At 37.5% G+C, this 15,908-nt stretch overlaps 1 protein-coding gene across 3 annotated transcripts in view; it reads right to left on the bottom strand.

Annotated features, from left to right (window-relative positions):
- STK33 (serine/threonine kinase 33) overlaps positions 1-15,908 on the bottom strand; it is a 162,824-nt gene that overhangs the window by 46,540 nt on the left and 100,376 nt on the right. For all 3 annotated transcript variants that reach the window (XM_024756995.1, XM_024756996.1, XM_024756997.1), the window contains 3 exons: positions 13,708-13,846; positions 11,362-11,450; positions 9,404-9,488 (listed from right to left, as the gene is read on the bottom strand). In XM_024756995.1, coding sequence (XP_024612763.1) covers positions 9,404-9,488; positions 11,362-11,450; positions 13,708-13,846 — 313 coding nt within the window. The remainder of the gene's footprint in view (positions 1-9,403; positions 9,489-11,361; positions 11,451-13,707; positions 13,847-15,908) is intronic.

Genomic DNA, 15,908 nt, shown 5'->3' with positions numbered 1-15,908 from the left:
ATTTGTATAAATTATGTTAAGAATCATGTGAGATGGGTATGTAGCCATGACTTACTTTGCCAGCGAGGAAATTAAGGTTCAGGTACCCATATGAAGCGACTCACCTAAAGCAACACTGTTACACAGCGCCTCCCATGTAAAAGGTGTTTTTACTTTAGAAAACAGTTTCAATCACCCCCCCCCAACATACACACAGCTTTTATAACTACTAAAAGCAAATGAAATTTCATTTCCTCTGCCTATTGTTAAAGGAACTAAAAAGCAACAACAAAGGAGTTAAAAGGTAAACAGAAGAAAGAGAACAGGCTCAACGGTAGATAATTAACAAATTGAATAATTCTTCTCTAAATCACTGAAAATTAAAATTAATATTTTCCTTTAAGCAATTACTTGTATTCTTTAACTCTACTTAAACTTTTAAAATATGGAATCATTAAAGCTCAAGTTGCTCTATGGCTGCATGTCTACGACAAGGGCAGATTCCGTGATCCGATTCCCTGACAGATCATGTAGGTGCATCACACAGCAGGGGCCCGGAATTTGGAGCCCTCACTCCCTCTTTCGGAGTCACCTTAATTATCAGGAGCATTTCTACTTGCACTGTCATCGCAGCTCTCACAGGGAGGCAAAGGCCAGACTGGCTGGGCCAAGAAGCCATTGAGGAAGTCAGCAAAGCTCCACAAACCATCTGCCTTCTCTCTTGTTCTCTCACTTGTCTCACAGTGCAGACAACTAATAAGCAGGCATAAAACTCAGGGTGCTTGGATATATTTTCCCCATGTAACTACAGACCAGATGTCTTTTGCCAACAGGAGGATATGAACAGAATCTAAAGTAGCCTCTTCCCAAATAAGATAAAACAATTTAGAAGCTTTATGCATCAAGTAGACAAAGAAACAATGAACTAGGTATACTGCTCAGCCATAAAAATGAATAAACTACTGATATAACAACACGGGTAAGTCTCAAAATCATTACATGGAACAGAAGAAGACAGACACAAAAGAATATATACTTATGATTCAATTTATATAAATTCTAGACAAGCAAAACTAAACTAAGGTAATGGAAATCATCAGTGGTCGCTGGGGTCTGGGTGAGGAATCGACTGAGAGGGACACAAAGGAAATTTCTGGGGTGATGGAAATGTTCTATATATTCACTGGGGTGGTAATTGTACAAGTATAGGTATTTGTCAAAACTCATTAAACTTTACACTTAAAATCTGTGCATTTTATTATATGTAAATTATGTTTCAATAAAGTATATTTTAAAGAAAACTACTAAAAGTACAAAAAGAATCTATCAAAGCCCTGCGCTGGTGAGTGACTTTAATAATTCTCTTAGAAATCAACAGAGGAAGCAAGCAAGATTAAATTAACAATATTGACTGGGTGGCCGAGATGGCAGAGCAGGAAGGCCGTGAACTTCCACAGACACACCAAAATTACCACCACTTACAGAGCAACTGTCTATAGGAATGACCTGAAAACCAGCAGAAAACAATTTCCACAACTAAAGACATAAGTAGGAACTACAAGAAGATGGATAGGAGGGGCGCAGACACAGTAGAGTTAGGACCTACGCTCTCAGATCGGTGAGCCACAGACAGGAGGAATGTCACGGTCTTGAGGTCCTCCCCAGGGAGTGAGGGCTCTTGGTCCCACATCAGGCTCCCCAGCCCAGGGGGTCCTGCACCAGGAATACAAAGCACCCAGAACGTCTCCCTCTGAAAACCAGCAGGGCTTGTCTGGGAGAGCTGGAGCGCTAGAGCAAACAAGAGACTCCACTCTAAAAGGGCGCACGCAAAATCTCATCCACTCTGAATCCCATCTCAGAGGCAGCACTTTGAACATGAGTCAGACCCACTTGCTGATCTTGGAAAACCTCCCAGAGAGTGAGGGAGCAACTAGGACTCCCCCTGGGGACTGGCAGCAGCCATTTTGGGGAGTTCATTGTAACACGTGGACACTGGTGCTGGTAAGCACCATTTTGGATGCCTCCCCCTAGCTTATTAGCACCGGGACCTGCCCCACCCACCAGCGGGCACACACCAGCCCCACACTCCCTGGTAGACAGCTGCCAAGACCTGGCCCGCCCACCAGCAGACTTACACCAGCACTAAGGCCCCCATACCATTCAGACGCCATGTGGGAACCCAGCCTTGCCCACCAGCAGGCCAGCAGCAGCCCCATGCAGTTAACCCTGCAGTAAGCCTACCCCACCTTCTAGCAGGCCCAGAGCCACTGGACATGACACAGCCTCAAAGCCAACCAGGCTGGGGGCCAGTCCCACCTACCAGTGTGCTCAGAGTAGTCAGCCCCACCACAGCAGAAGGGTGCATGCAGCCCACATAGGAGTTGCCCCGAGAACATAGAGCTCCAGTGACCAGAGAGGAGCATGCTGCTGGGCCCCACAGGACATCTCCTATATAAGGCCACTTCTCCAAGATCAGAAAACACAACCAACATACCTGATACATAGAAATAGACACAGAGGATTGGGCAAAATGAAAAATAAAAATGCAAAAAGCACAAACACATGAAGTTTAAATAATATACTACTAAACAACCAGTGGGCCATTGAATAAGTCAAAGAGGAAATAAAAATACCTAAACAGAAATAAAAATGGGAATACAATGATCTAAAATCTGTGGGACACAGCAAAAGTAGTTCTAAGAGGGAAGTTTATGGAGACACAAGCCTTACCTCAGGAAACAAGAAAAACCTCAAATAAACAATCTAGCCTTACCCCTAAAGGAACCAGAAAAAGAAGAACAAACAAAACCCAAAATTAGGAGAAGGAAGAAAAAATAAAGATCAGATCGGAAATAAAAGAAATAGAGACTAAAAAGATATAGAAAAGAACAATGAAACTAAGAGCTAGTTCTTCAGAAAGATAAAATTGATAAACCTTTAGCAAGACTCATCAAGAAACAAGATAGAAGACACAAATAAAATCAGAATGAAAGAGAAGTTACAACCAACACCACAGAAATACAAAGTATCGTAAGACATTACTATGAACAATTATATAACAATCATATGGACAATTTAGAAGGAACAGATAAATTCCTTGAAATGTACACTCTCCCAAGACTGAATCAGGAAGAAATAGAAAATATGAAGAGACCAATTACCAGTAATAAAATTGGATCAGTAATTTAAAAACTCCCAACAAACAAAAGTCCAAGACCAGATAGCTTCACAGGTAAATTCTATAAAACTCTTAAGAAGAATTAACACCTATCCTTATCAAGCTATTCCAAAAAGCTGAAGAGGAAGGAGGATTTCCAAACTTATTCTACAAGGCCAGTGTCAGCCTGCTATCAAAACCAGGTAAAGATACCACAAAAACGAAAATTATAGGCCAATATCACTGATGAACCAGATGTAAAAAATCCTCAAAAAAATCTTAGCAAACCAAATTCAATAATACATTAAAAGAATCATATACCATGAGTAAGTGATATTTAGTCCAGGCACTCAGGATGGTTCAATATCTTCAAATCAATCAATGTGATACACCACATTAACAAATTGAAGGGTAAAAATCATATGATCATCCTAATAGATGCAGAAAAAGCTTTTGACAAAATTCAACATCCATTTATGACAAAAACTCTCCAGAAAGTGGGTATGAGGGAACATACCTCAATATAATAAAGGCCATAATGGCAAACCCACAGTGAACATCATACTCAATGGTAAAAAGCTGAAAGCATATCCTCTAAGAGCAGGAACAAGACAAGGATGTCCACTCTCACCACTTTTATTCAATATAGTATTGGAAGTCCTAGCCATGGCCATCAGATAAGAAAAAGAAAGAAAAGGAATCCACACTGGAAAGGAGGAATTAAAGCCATCACGGTTTGCAGATGACATGATACTGTATACAGAAAATCCTAAAAATGACAACAAAGAACTATTAGAATAAATGAATTCAGTAAAGTTGCAGGATACAGAATTAATATTTAGATATTTATTGCATTGCTATACACTAACAACAAATTATCAGAAAGAGAAATTAAGAAAACAATCCCACATATGGATCAATGGAACAGAATGGTGAGCCCAGAAATAAACCTACACACCTAAAGTCAATTAATCTTTGACAAAGGAGGTAAGAATGTACAATGGAAAGAAGACAGTCTCTTCAACAAGTGGTGTTGGGAAAGTTGGACAGCCACATGTAAACCAACGAAGTTAGAACACACCCTCTCAACATACACAAAAAATAAACTCAAAAGGGCTTAAAGACTCAAATATAAGACATGATACCATAAAACTCCTTGAAGAGAACATAGGCAAGACATTCTCTAACATAAATCATACCAAACTGTTCTTAAGTCAGTCTGCCAAGGCAATAGAAATAAAAGCAAAAATAAACAAATGGGACCTAATCAAACTTACAAGCTTCTGCACAGCAAAGGAAACCATAAACAAAATGAAAAGATAACTTACAGACTGGGAGAAAATATTTGCAAATGATGCGACCAACAAGGGCTTAATTTCCAAAGTATACAAACAGCTCATACAACACAACAACAAAAAAACAAACAACCCAATAAAAAAATGGACAGAAGACCTAAATAGACATTTCTCCAAAGAAGAGAGACAGACGGCCAACAGGCACATGAAAAGATGCTCAACATTCCTGATTATTAGAGAAATGCAAATCAAAACTACAATGAGGTACCACCTCACACAGGTCAGAATGACCATCATTAAAAAGTCTACAAATACAAATAACAAATGCTGGAGAGGGTGTGGAGAAAAAGGAACCCTCCTACACTGTTAATGGGAATGTAAATTGGTGCAGCCACTATGGAAAACAGTATGTAGGTTTCTCAAAAAACTAAAAATAGAGCTGCCATATGATCCAGCAATCCTACTGCCAGGCATATATCTGGACAAAACTCTAATTCAAAAGGCTACATGCACCCCTATGTTCATACTAGCACTATTCACAATAGCAAAGACATGGAAACAACCTAATGTCCATTGACAGATGAATACATAAAGAAGATGTCATACATATATACAATGGAATACTTTGCAGCAGTAAAAAAAAGAATGAAATAATGACATTTGCAGCAATATGGATGGACTTAGAGACTATCATACTAAGTGAAGTAAGTCAGAAAGAGAAAGACAAATACCATAGGATATCACCTATATGTGGAATCTAAAGTATGACACAAATGAACCTATCTACAAAACAGAAACAGACTCACAGACATAGAGAAGAGACTTGTGGTTTCCAAGAGGGAAGGGGAGTAGGGGAGGGGTGGATTGGGAGCTTGGGGTTAGCAGATGCAAACTATTATATATAGAATGAATAAACAACAAGGTCCTACTGCATAGCACAGGGAACTATATTCAATATCCCATGGTAAACTATAAAGGAAACAATATAAAAAAGAATGTATACATATGTATAACTGAATCACTTTGCTGTACAGCAGAAATTAACACAACACTGTAAATCAACTATACGTCAATTAAAAAAAAAGACAACAATCTCATTTACAATTGCATCAAAAAGAATAAAATACCTAGGAATAAATCTAACTAAAGAGGTAAAAGACCTGTGCTCAGAAAACTACAAGACAATGATGAAAGAAATTGAAGATGACACAAATGGAAAGATATACCATGCTCATGGACTGGAAGAATTAATATTATTTAAATAACCATACTGCTCAAGGCAATCTAGAGATTCAGTGCAATCCCTATCAAAATAACAATGGTATTTTTCACAGACTAGAACAAATAATTCTAAAATGTGTATGGAAACACAAAAGACCCTCCTGAATAGCCAAAATAATATTGAGAAAGAACAGAGCTGGAGATATCATGCTGCTCAATTTCAAACTATAATACAAAGTGACAGTAATCAAAACAGTATGGTACTGGCACAAAAATAGACACATAGATCAATGGAGCACAATAGAGAGCCAGAAATGAACCCACACTTATATGGTCAATTAATCTATGACAAAGGAGGCGAGAATATACAATGGAGAAATGACAGCCTCTTCAATAAATGATGTTGGGGAAACTGGACAGCTGCATGGAAAAGACTCAAAATGGACTAGTTTCTCATACCATATACAATTTAAATAATCTCAAAATTGATAAAAGACTTAAATGTAAGACCTGAAACCATAAACCCCCCTAGAAGAAAACATAGGCAGTACGCTCTTTGACACAGGTCTTAGCAATATTTTTTGGATGTGTCTCCTCAGGCAAGGGAAACAAAAGCAAAAATAAGCAAATCAGACTACAACAAATTAAAAAGCTTTTGCACAGAGAAGGAAACTATCAACAAAGTGAAAAGGCCACCTGCTAAATGGGAAAAGATATTTGCAAATGATATATCTGATAATGGTTAATAACCAAAATATACCAAGAATCAAACAACTCAACATCAAAAAACCAAACAACCCGATTTAAAAATGGGCAGAGGACCTGAATAGACATTTTCCAAAGAAGGCATACAGAGGGCCAACAGGCACGTGAAAAGGTGCTCAACATCTCTAACCATCAGGGAAATGCAAATTAAAGCTACAATGAGATACCACCTCCCACCTGTCAGAATGGCTACCACCAAAAAGACAACAAGTAGCAGATGTTGGTGAGGATGTGGAGAAAAGCAAACCCTCATGCACTGGTTGGTAGGAATGGAAATTGGTGCAGCCGTTCTGGAAGATAGTATGAAGATTCTGCAAACAGTTAAAAATAAAACTGCCATATGATCCAGCAATTCCACTTCTGGGTATTTTTCTGGAAAAAACACCCAAAAAACAAAAAACCAAGAATTTGAAAAGATGTCTGCACCCCTATGTTCAATGCAGCATTATGTACAATAGCCAAGATATGGAAGCAACCTAAGTGCCCATTGATAGACGAAAGGATAAAGAAGATGTGGTTTACATACACAATAGAATACTACTCAGCCATAAAAAATTCAATCTTGCCATTTTCAACAACATGGATGGTTCCTGAGGTTATTATGCCAAGTGAAATAAGCTAGAAAGAGAAAGACAAATACTGTATGATCTTACTTATATGTGGAATCTAAAAAACAAAACAAACGAACAATATAATACAAAATGGACACAGGTTCATAGATATAGAGAACAAATGGGTGGTTGCCGGGGGGTGGGGGGGTTAAATTTTCTAGGTGGTTGGGATGTGTTTGATGCTTATGTGAAAGTGTGTTAATTTATCTAGCCTTTTGGTTTTTCTGTCTAGCTTTCTTCATTATACTAGGTAATTGTGACTTAAAGGTTTCCAACTTTTAGGAGTTTTCTCTGTGATTGAACACAGGATTCATTTTTGCAAATGTTACACTGGATATTTTGAAATCTTCTGAAAAACATAAATTATCAAAATGACTCAAGAAGATGTGAAAAACTTGAATAACCTAATATAAATTAATAATAGAAACTTTATCCCCCAAAGGGTATCAGGACCAAAAAAATTTAAGGGGAAATTTCATCAAATAATTAATGAACAGGTAATTTCTATTGCTTAAGTGGTTCATGAGCATACAAAAAGTGAAAATATTTTATTTTTAAAATGAGGATATTATAACCCTAACATCAAAAAAGACAAGGGCAGCTGAAAGAAAGAAAGCTACACTCAAAGTTCCTAAATAAAGTGGTGACAAATTGAATATGGCAGTACATTAAATCAAGTGGGGTTTAATCCAAAAGTACAACGATGGTTCAACATTTAAAAAATCTATTAATGTAATTATTTCATTAATAAATTTAAAGAGAAAAAATATATGATCATCTCAATAGGTACAGATTTGAATAGACATTTCATCAGAGAAGATATATGAATGACTAATAAGTACATGAAAAGATACTCAACATCATTGGTCATTAAGGTAATGCAAATTAAAAATCACAATGAGATACTACTTCATAACCACTAGAATGGCTATAATTAAAAAGATAGATAATATAAAGAGTTAGCAAGGATGTGAAGAAACTGGAACTCTCATACATTGCTAGTGCAAAGGAAAATATTAGAGCCACTCTGGAAAATTGTTTGGCAGTTTCTTACAAAGTATAAACATAAATAATATATGACCCAGCAATTTCACTCCTTGGTAGCTACCCAAGGAAAATGAAACCACATGTCCACAAAAAAAACTTGTACACGAGGGACTTCCCTGGTGGCACAGTGGTTAAGAATCCGCCTGCCAATGCAGGGGTCATGGGTTCGAGCCCTGGTCCGGGAAAATCCCACATGCCATGGAGCAACTAAGCCCATGCGCCACAACTACTGAGCCTGTTCTCTAGAGCCTGCGAGCCACAACTATTGAGTCCACGAGCCACAACTACTGAAGCCCGCACGCCTAGAGCCCGTGCCCTGCAACAAGAGAAGACAACGCAATGAGAAGCCTGCGCACCGCAACGAAGAGAAGCCCCCCTCGCCGCAACTAGAGAAAGCCTGTGCACAGCAACAAAGACCCAACATAGCCAAAAATAAATAAAATAAAATAAATTTTATGAAAAGCTTAAAAAAAAAACAACTTGTACACGAATGTCCATAGCAGGATTATTCATAATAGCTCCAAACTGGAAACAATCCACATGCCCATCAGCTAATAAATATATAAACAACATACAACGGACAACTGTTCAGTAATATAAAGAAACAGACTGCAACAGGGATGTACCTCAAAAACATCATGCTATGTGAAAGAAGCCAGGCGTATAAGCCTACATATTGCATGATCCCATGTATATGAAATGTCCAGAAACAGCCAATCTAGAGAGATAAGGATTAGTGGTTACCTGGGGCTGGGATGGGAATGAGATTGAGTGCAAACGGGCATGAGGCAACTTGTGGGGGTAGAACTGTTCTAAAACTGGATTGTGGTGACGTTGCATAACTCTGTGAATGTATGAAAAAAATCACTGGATGGTACACTTTTATGGTATTTAAATTATACTTCAGGAAAGCTGTTAAAAATCACATTTAGAAAAATGGGCAACTTGGTTTATAAAATATATTTAATCAGTACTCTATGAAAAACCACTGGATGGCAATGAAATTGGATAAAAAATGGAAAGAAGCAAAACATACTCATGATTTTAGCATGAATTAATAAAACAATAATTAAGTTTGGGTGTATGATTACCTAAGAGACATAAACAGCTATAAGAAGAGCCCAGAGAAATAATGAAAACTATAATCTTTGAAGATAAGAACTATGAGAAATCTGCTAAAACAACTAAAATTATTTGACCTAAGAAAAGGTTAGCTTGCTCAGGGCCATTAAGTCATGACGTGAAATTGAACTGCTCAAGTTTTAATCCATACTAGTTGTTCTACTTTTTCATATAGAAAAAAAATCATTTTAAGTCTACTAACTTACCCATATAGATAGGTGTCCCACATGTGGTCTGCAGCATGGCTTCACTCCTTCCTTGCTTCTTCACCGCTAAACCAAAATCAGTCACCTACAAGAAGAAACTCGTACGGAGTTACCTGTGTTCCAGTCCCAGAATTCACTCATTCTGCAAATAGGACTTTCACCGCATTGTATTGCATTTAATTCAGGGATTCTTGAGGACGGAGGGGCTTTACTTGTATTGCTAATAAGGACCTTGCTTCCCCTCCCCACCCACCCGTCCTTCTGAAGAAGAAACTTGGTAAAGAGAAGCTTGGTTTGTCGAATCTTGAGAAAACACCCATGATGTTATTGTTCATTCCTTCTAATTAAATTCACCAGTTCAACACAGGAAGTTGTTCTTGCAAGAAGGCATTTAACTTTTTTTCAAATAAAAAAGTTATTTTCATAACGTTCTTTCACTGTAAAATACATTCTGGCCTTAGTAAGTTTATCATCTATTTTTCTGATGCTCAAGCTATGTTCCAGTTTAAAGTGCTGTTATAAATGCAAATCATTATCCTTGTCAGCACTCAAGGAAACTCCCCCCTTTAATAACTATTTACAAAACATTATCTCTAGTAAATGCTATCTTTTCTTTACTATTATTTCCTTTGTGTTTCTAGAGTATACTAATTTAAAAAATTATTACACTATTAAAAACTACGAGAAGCAAATTGACAGGAAAAAAACCACAATATAGCTACAAATACACAGGAGGCCTACTGCTGCAACTGCAGGCTTTCTGCTCAGTCCTAAATCTTGGTCATTAAACATTTGGTTATTAAATATTCAGTACGTGCCCTTGGTCTTGTCTCCCAAGTTGGAACAGCCTTGGGCTGAAAGCAGAAAAACAGGCACATTTATTGATCACACAATCAAAGATAGGCTTTTGGTCCACAGACACTGAATGGAAAGTTTCCAGTACCGCATGGAGTAAGAAAATATTCCTATCAACAATGTAATATCACTATTTTTCTAAAGAGATTAATAAATTTCTCCAGGACTGTTCACAATGATCCTACTTGGAGCATTAAGATACATATCTTCCTCTACAGAAAATTTATACAGATATCAAATATATAAAAGCTTTCATGATCCAATTCAGTTCTTTGCAGAGCATTTATTCCTTTATGCACCAAATATTAATTGAGCACATACTATGCTTCAGGCACTACTCCAGGTACCAAGAGTGAATGAGACACACAGAATTCCTGTTCTCGTAGAGTTTACAGTGGAAATATTTAAGAACATTTACTTTACTTGGGTAAAACAACAATGCTGTTAAACTATTTAAATGCAACAGAGCAAGTTATTCACAGACAACATTTTATTCCTAAATTAACACATTCATATATTTTGAAAGCAGCCACTTTTAAAGTGCTAAGTAATAAATAATGTATCCCATCATTTATTTGACATTAAGGAACACTTAATTTGAATAAAGTCTTCAAGAATAAATAGTTGGCACATTAATTTTTCTTAGGACATAAATATTAATACCCAAATTATTAAGTTTGGGTATTTTTAAATGAGAAATACATACTTTATTTTTAAATGAGAAATACAGACTTTAGCATTAATTTAGTATCAAAGGCACAGCCAAGGTGCACTTTTTCTCTAGATCTGTAACACATTTACATCACATTACCGGGCATAATTTTGAAATTAATTAGAATTCAGAGCATCTGTTTGTTTGCTATTAACTAATGATTTAGAACTATCAAAATGAATATGTACTTTAGAAAAATTCAATAGCACCACTTGTAAAATTATTCTTGTCAGTCACAACCTCTTTTGTGAAATTTTAATTTTTTTAGCACAAGCTCTTAGTTTTGGCTGTTTAAAAGCTTTCAAAATGTATCTAAAAAGAGGATGTACTTTGCCACTTCACTATCAAACTGTTTATAGGCAAATAATTACGACCATTTCTAGTATCTTACCTTTATGTTTAAGTTCATTTCATCATTAGCATCAATAAAGCTGCTTTTAACCATTATGTTTTCCAGTTTTAGATCTCTATGCACTATATCTACCAAGAAAATAAACAACAAATCAAATGAAATGGATAATGAAAAAATAGAGAGGACACAAATAGAACAAATAAATGTACTTGACCAGTTAACATCCACTGTTGAAAAATTTGAGGAGGGCCAGGTGTAACCCTGCCCTCTTCTATTCCCTGATATTCAGATCCCTTTTCTCCATGTTTCTAACCTTAAGGAGCCATTTTCTTTGGCTCCCTCACCTCTCCCCAATCCCCTGCTGCTCCAACTGGCCGCTCTTCATGACAAGTGGCCTGGTAAGTGTGGAAGAGGATCCTGTCCAAGGTTAGGTATTCCCTGGAGGAGGGAGACACGTGTACTTACAAGCCTGGGAAGGTTTCCCATGCCCTTCGCTCTTCAAATAGAGGATTACTTCTTTACTTCTATGTGTATGTTATTGCCAGTATGAACATTTAACATACTGCAACCTGGCAACACGTATACAAACTACACTTACTTCAGTATATTTTTCTACAACATCAGTACCACTTTCCTACTCTATACATCAAAATTAAAAACAAAAACCCCTGAGACACAAAATCTCCAGTTGAACATGTCAGAGCTCAGGTAGGACTTTTATGTACATGCAAATACTCTCATGTACCAAATATTTCCTTTGCAAATAACTGATTCAGTTCATATCCATAGCAATCATTTCCCTACACTTAAAAAGTTATAGGCATAATTTCTGGAAAAATGAAGCTGAATGAGCCCTGGACTGGCAATTATACCTAATTATTTACAGTTCCCTTACACAGTTCCAGCCTGTGTTGGAATTTTTATTGTTTCTATTGTTCTCCTTATCTCTTCTTACATAAATACCACAAAATTTTAATATTAATTTATCTTTATGTTTTAGTAGATGGCAGGGCAAGTCTCTCTGCTGCCTCTGCTGTTCTTCTTTTTCATTGTTTTCTTTACTAGTCTCACCCATTTCAAAATAATTTTATCAAGTTCCATGAAAAATCCTGTTAAGATTTAGTTTGAAATTATACTGAATTTACAGCTTAATGTGGGAGAATCGACATTAGCATAATATTAAGCCTTTGGTTTCCTGCCCTTGCAAAAATTGTTGCCCTCTGCCTGGAAAGCCCTCCCTTTTTCGTCTGAGTTTGTATTCCTCAGCTCAAGTTTTGCTTCCTCTGTGAATTCTTCCCTGACTTTCCAAACCAAATGAGGCACTTAATATACCTATGCTCCTTGCACTTTATATGGCTTTCAGAAATTATCATGTTGCATTACAGTTTGTTTTCTGTACTCCATCTCCCATCTGCCTCTCAATTTTCTTGAGGGGCAGGTGCCTTGTCTTTTAACTTCTGTAACTCTAGAACTAACCACAATGCTGTAGGTGCTCAAGAAATATCTGCTGAATGAACCCCTGGGTTCCAGTACCGGCTCTGCCACACCTAACCATGGCACTTCACCTCTCTGGAACAAAGCTTTTTCTCACCTATAAAATGAGAAGTTTCTAAAGTCACATGTAAGCCAAACTAACACTGAAGAAAAAAAAGCAGGAGCACGAGGAAAAACAGTAGCAATAACACCAAAGAACAGTAAAGCAATTAGAAGAATTATGGATTTAAATGGATTTAAAATGTGGATTTCAAAGTAGTGAAACGATTCCCATATGGTACTATACTGGGGGATATGTATCTTTATACATTTGTCAAAATCCATAGAATTTTGGATTCTATGGATCCAAACTATGGATTTCGGGTGATAATGATGTGTCAATGTAGGTTCATCAACTGTAGTAAATGTACCACTCTGATGCGGGATGCTGATAACGGGGCAGGATGTGCATGCACGGGCAGAGGTATCTGGGACTCTCTGTAACTTCTCAATTTTGCTGTGAACCTAAAACTGCTCTAATAATTAATCTAAAATTTTTTAAATGCCTAGAATATATAGATTTTAAACATTATTAATATATGTGTTTTTAGAAATTTCACTTTTATTATTGATTTTCTATTTTTGATTTGATAATATTAGCTTCTTTTCAAACTGTTCTGTAGAAACATTCATAATTTCATCTTGTCTGTGTACAATGTAATTGCATACCTGCCTTGCTTCTAATTAAAATATATCTATAAAGTTAAAAAGGAAAATTTTTTTTAATTTTTAAAAGAAAATCTTCCATATTAGTAGGCATTATTTCTGTGACTATGAACCCTGAATACAATTGCCCTTAAACAAAAGTGGTATCTGCGCTCATGGAGTCAGTGAGCTGGATCCTCTTCTTACCCTTATTGTGAAGATAGGCTATAGCTGAGGCGAGACTTCGAATGATCCACCTGGTCTCATTCTCTGAGAAATGACCTTTCCTATCCAGAATTTCTTTGAGTTCTCCATCCTCACAAAGCTCCATCACAAGGTACATTTTCTGACATTATAAATTTAAAAAGAGAGACAGAGAGCACAAATTATTTAGCTGAGGATCTTTAAAATGTTATATGTGGTATATGTATAGCAGAAATATGGTTACAATCGATCTTTTCTATCAAAACTATTTGTTATCTATCATGTACAAGATACTATGCAGGATACTAGAGGAAAAAGGAAGCATAAGACACATAGTCTTTACCTTCAAGGAGTTCAGAGTTTAGCTATAGTCACAATACCACGCGGTAATGGCTAACAGAAGAGGAATGTCCAAAATGTGATGAGGTTACAGAGGAGGGGAGCCTTTGCCTAAAGAATGCTCACTGAAGAGGCAACATACAGGCACGTCTGGATGACTGAATAGGGATTTATGGGTAGAGAATATGGGCAAGAACAGGCATAGCACATGGCATTTGCAGACTCCAAAGCTCAAAACAGCACTGGTGGGACTTCCCTGGTGGTCCAGTGGTTAAGACTCCGCCCTTCCACTGCAGGTGGCGCGGGTTCTATCCCTGGTCGGGAACTAAGATCCCGCATGCCAGCGCTGCAAGGCTAGGAAAAAAAACAGAAAGAAAGAAACCAGTGCTGGCAGTTAAAGAATAACAAGTATCTCAGTGTTAATAGCACTGGGAGTTTGGTAAGTCAGAGAAGACTGAGATGGTGAGGGGTGAGGCCAGAAAGAACACGTTGGTGTCAGGCTGTAAGGAGTCTTGGATGTCACACAAAGGAGCTGGGATTTTTTTTTCCCCCCATGTGCAATAAGGAGCCACTGAAGATTTTTTTTTTTTTTTTTTTTGGGGTACGCGGGCCTCTCACTGCTATGGCCTCTCCCGTTGCGGAGCACAGGCTCCGGACGCGCAGGCTCAGCGGCCATGGCTCACGGGCCCAGCCGCTCCGCGGCATGTGGGATCTTCCCGGACCGGGGCACGAACCCGTGTCCCGTGCATCGGCAGGCAGACTCTCAACCACTGCGCCACCAGGGAAGCCCGCCACTGAAGATTTTTAAGCTGATGTCTGGAGTGGGGGGAAAGGTATGTGCTACTACCAATTCTGCATTTCTAAATGAACACTCTAACAGTAATGAGGAGCAGAGCTCAACAAACTTTTTTCTGTAAAGGCCAGATCCAGGCAGTAAATATTTTTGGCTTTGAGGAACATACAACCTCTTGCAACCACTCAACTCTGCTGTTACAGCATAAAAGCATCCATAAACAATACAACAAAACTTTATTTATGGACTTTGAAATTTAGCTTCATATAATTTTAACATGTCATGAAATTTTACTCTTTTACGTTTTTTCCAACCATTTAAAAATGTAAAAAACCTGGCTTATGGGCCATAAAAAAACAGGCCACATGCCACTGGCTCACATGCTGTGTAAGCTGACCTCTGATTATAAGAGGGTAGATGTGAGGCACAGAATGGAGAAAAGAAGGAAGAAGAAAAAGATGTGAAAATACCCGGAGGGAGAAATAGTGGGACTTAGTGACTAATTGGGTATAAATCGTAAAAAGCCACAAATGAAATGCCTCTTCCACATTTGCTGTTTCTGTGCATACATATTAATATTAAGATCACCTTAGGTATTCCGATCGCCAAGTCATCTATTAAGTCAAAAAGATTCACAGTCAACTAAAATGCGTGTCTTTTTCATACCTATGCTATTCAGACACAGACTACCCTCCATGTCTCCATTCTATCCTATACCACATTTTCACTGCTGTTTTTGAGATTCTGGAATCTGATCCTATTCTATTACCACTACTAGTGCAACTTCTGTGTTCAGTCAGCAAGCACGAATACAGGAGGACAAGGCTAACAACCTTTCTTCCTATAGTCAAAATTCTGACTCACTCAATCTCAAGATGTTTAGAATTTCAAAAGTAACTACAGAATGCTGCAAAGTCTAACACATAAATAAGCTTTTGAACTAGGCCGTAGTTTTTCCACTGACAACACCGTAGGATCATGAAATGAAATGGTAAGTGAACTATTTGGAAGGCAAAGTTATATTAGCAGTGCTTACAATATAAATTGATGTCATTTAAAAATATGTACGTTG

Source organism: Neophocaena asiaeorientalis, unplaced genomic scaffold (genome assembly GCF_003031525.2).
Source record: "Neophocaena asiaeorientalis asiaeorientalis breed wild unplaced genomic scaffold, Neophocaena_asiaeorientalis_V1.1 scaffold504, whole genome shotgun sequence".
NCBI lineage: Eukaryota > Metazoa > Chordata > Mammalia > Artiodactyla > Phocoenidae > Neophocaena > Neophocaena asiaeorientalis.
This window is presented reverse-complemented; position numbering and strand designations above follow the sequence as displayed.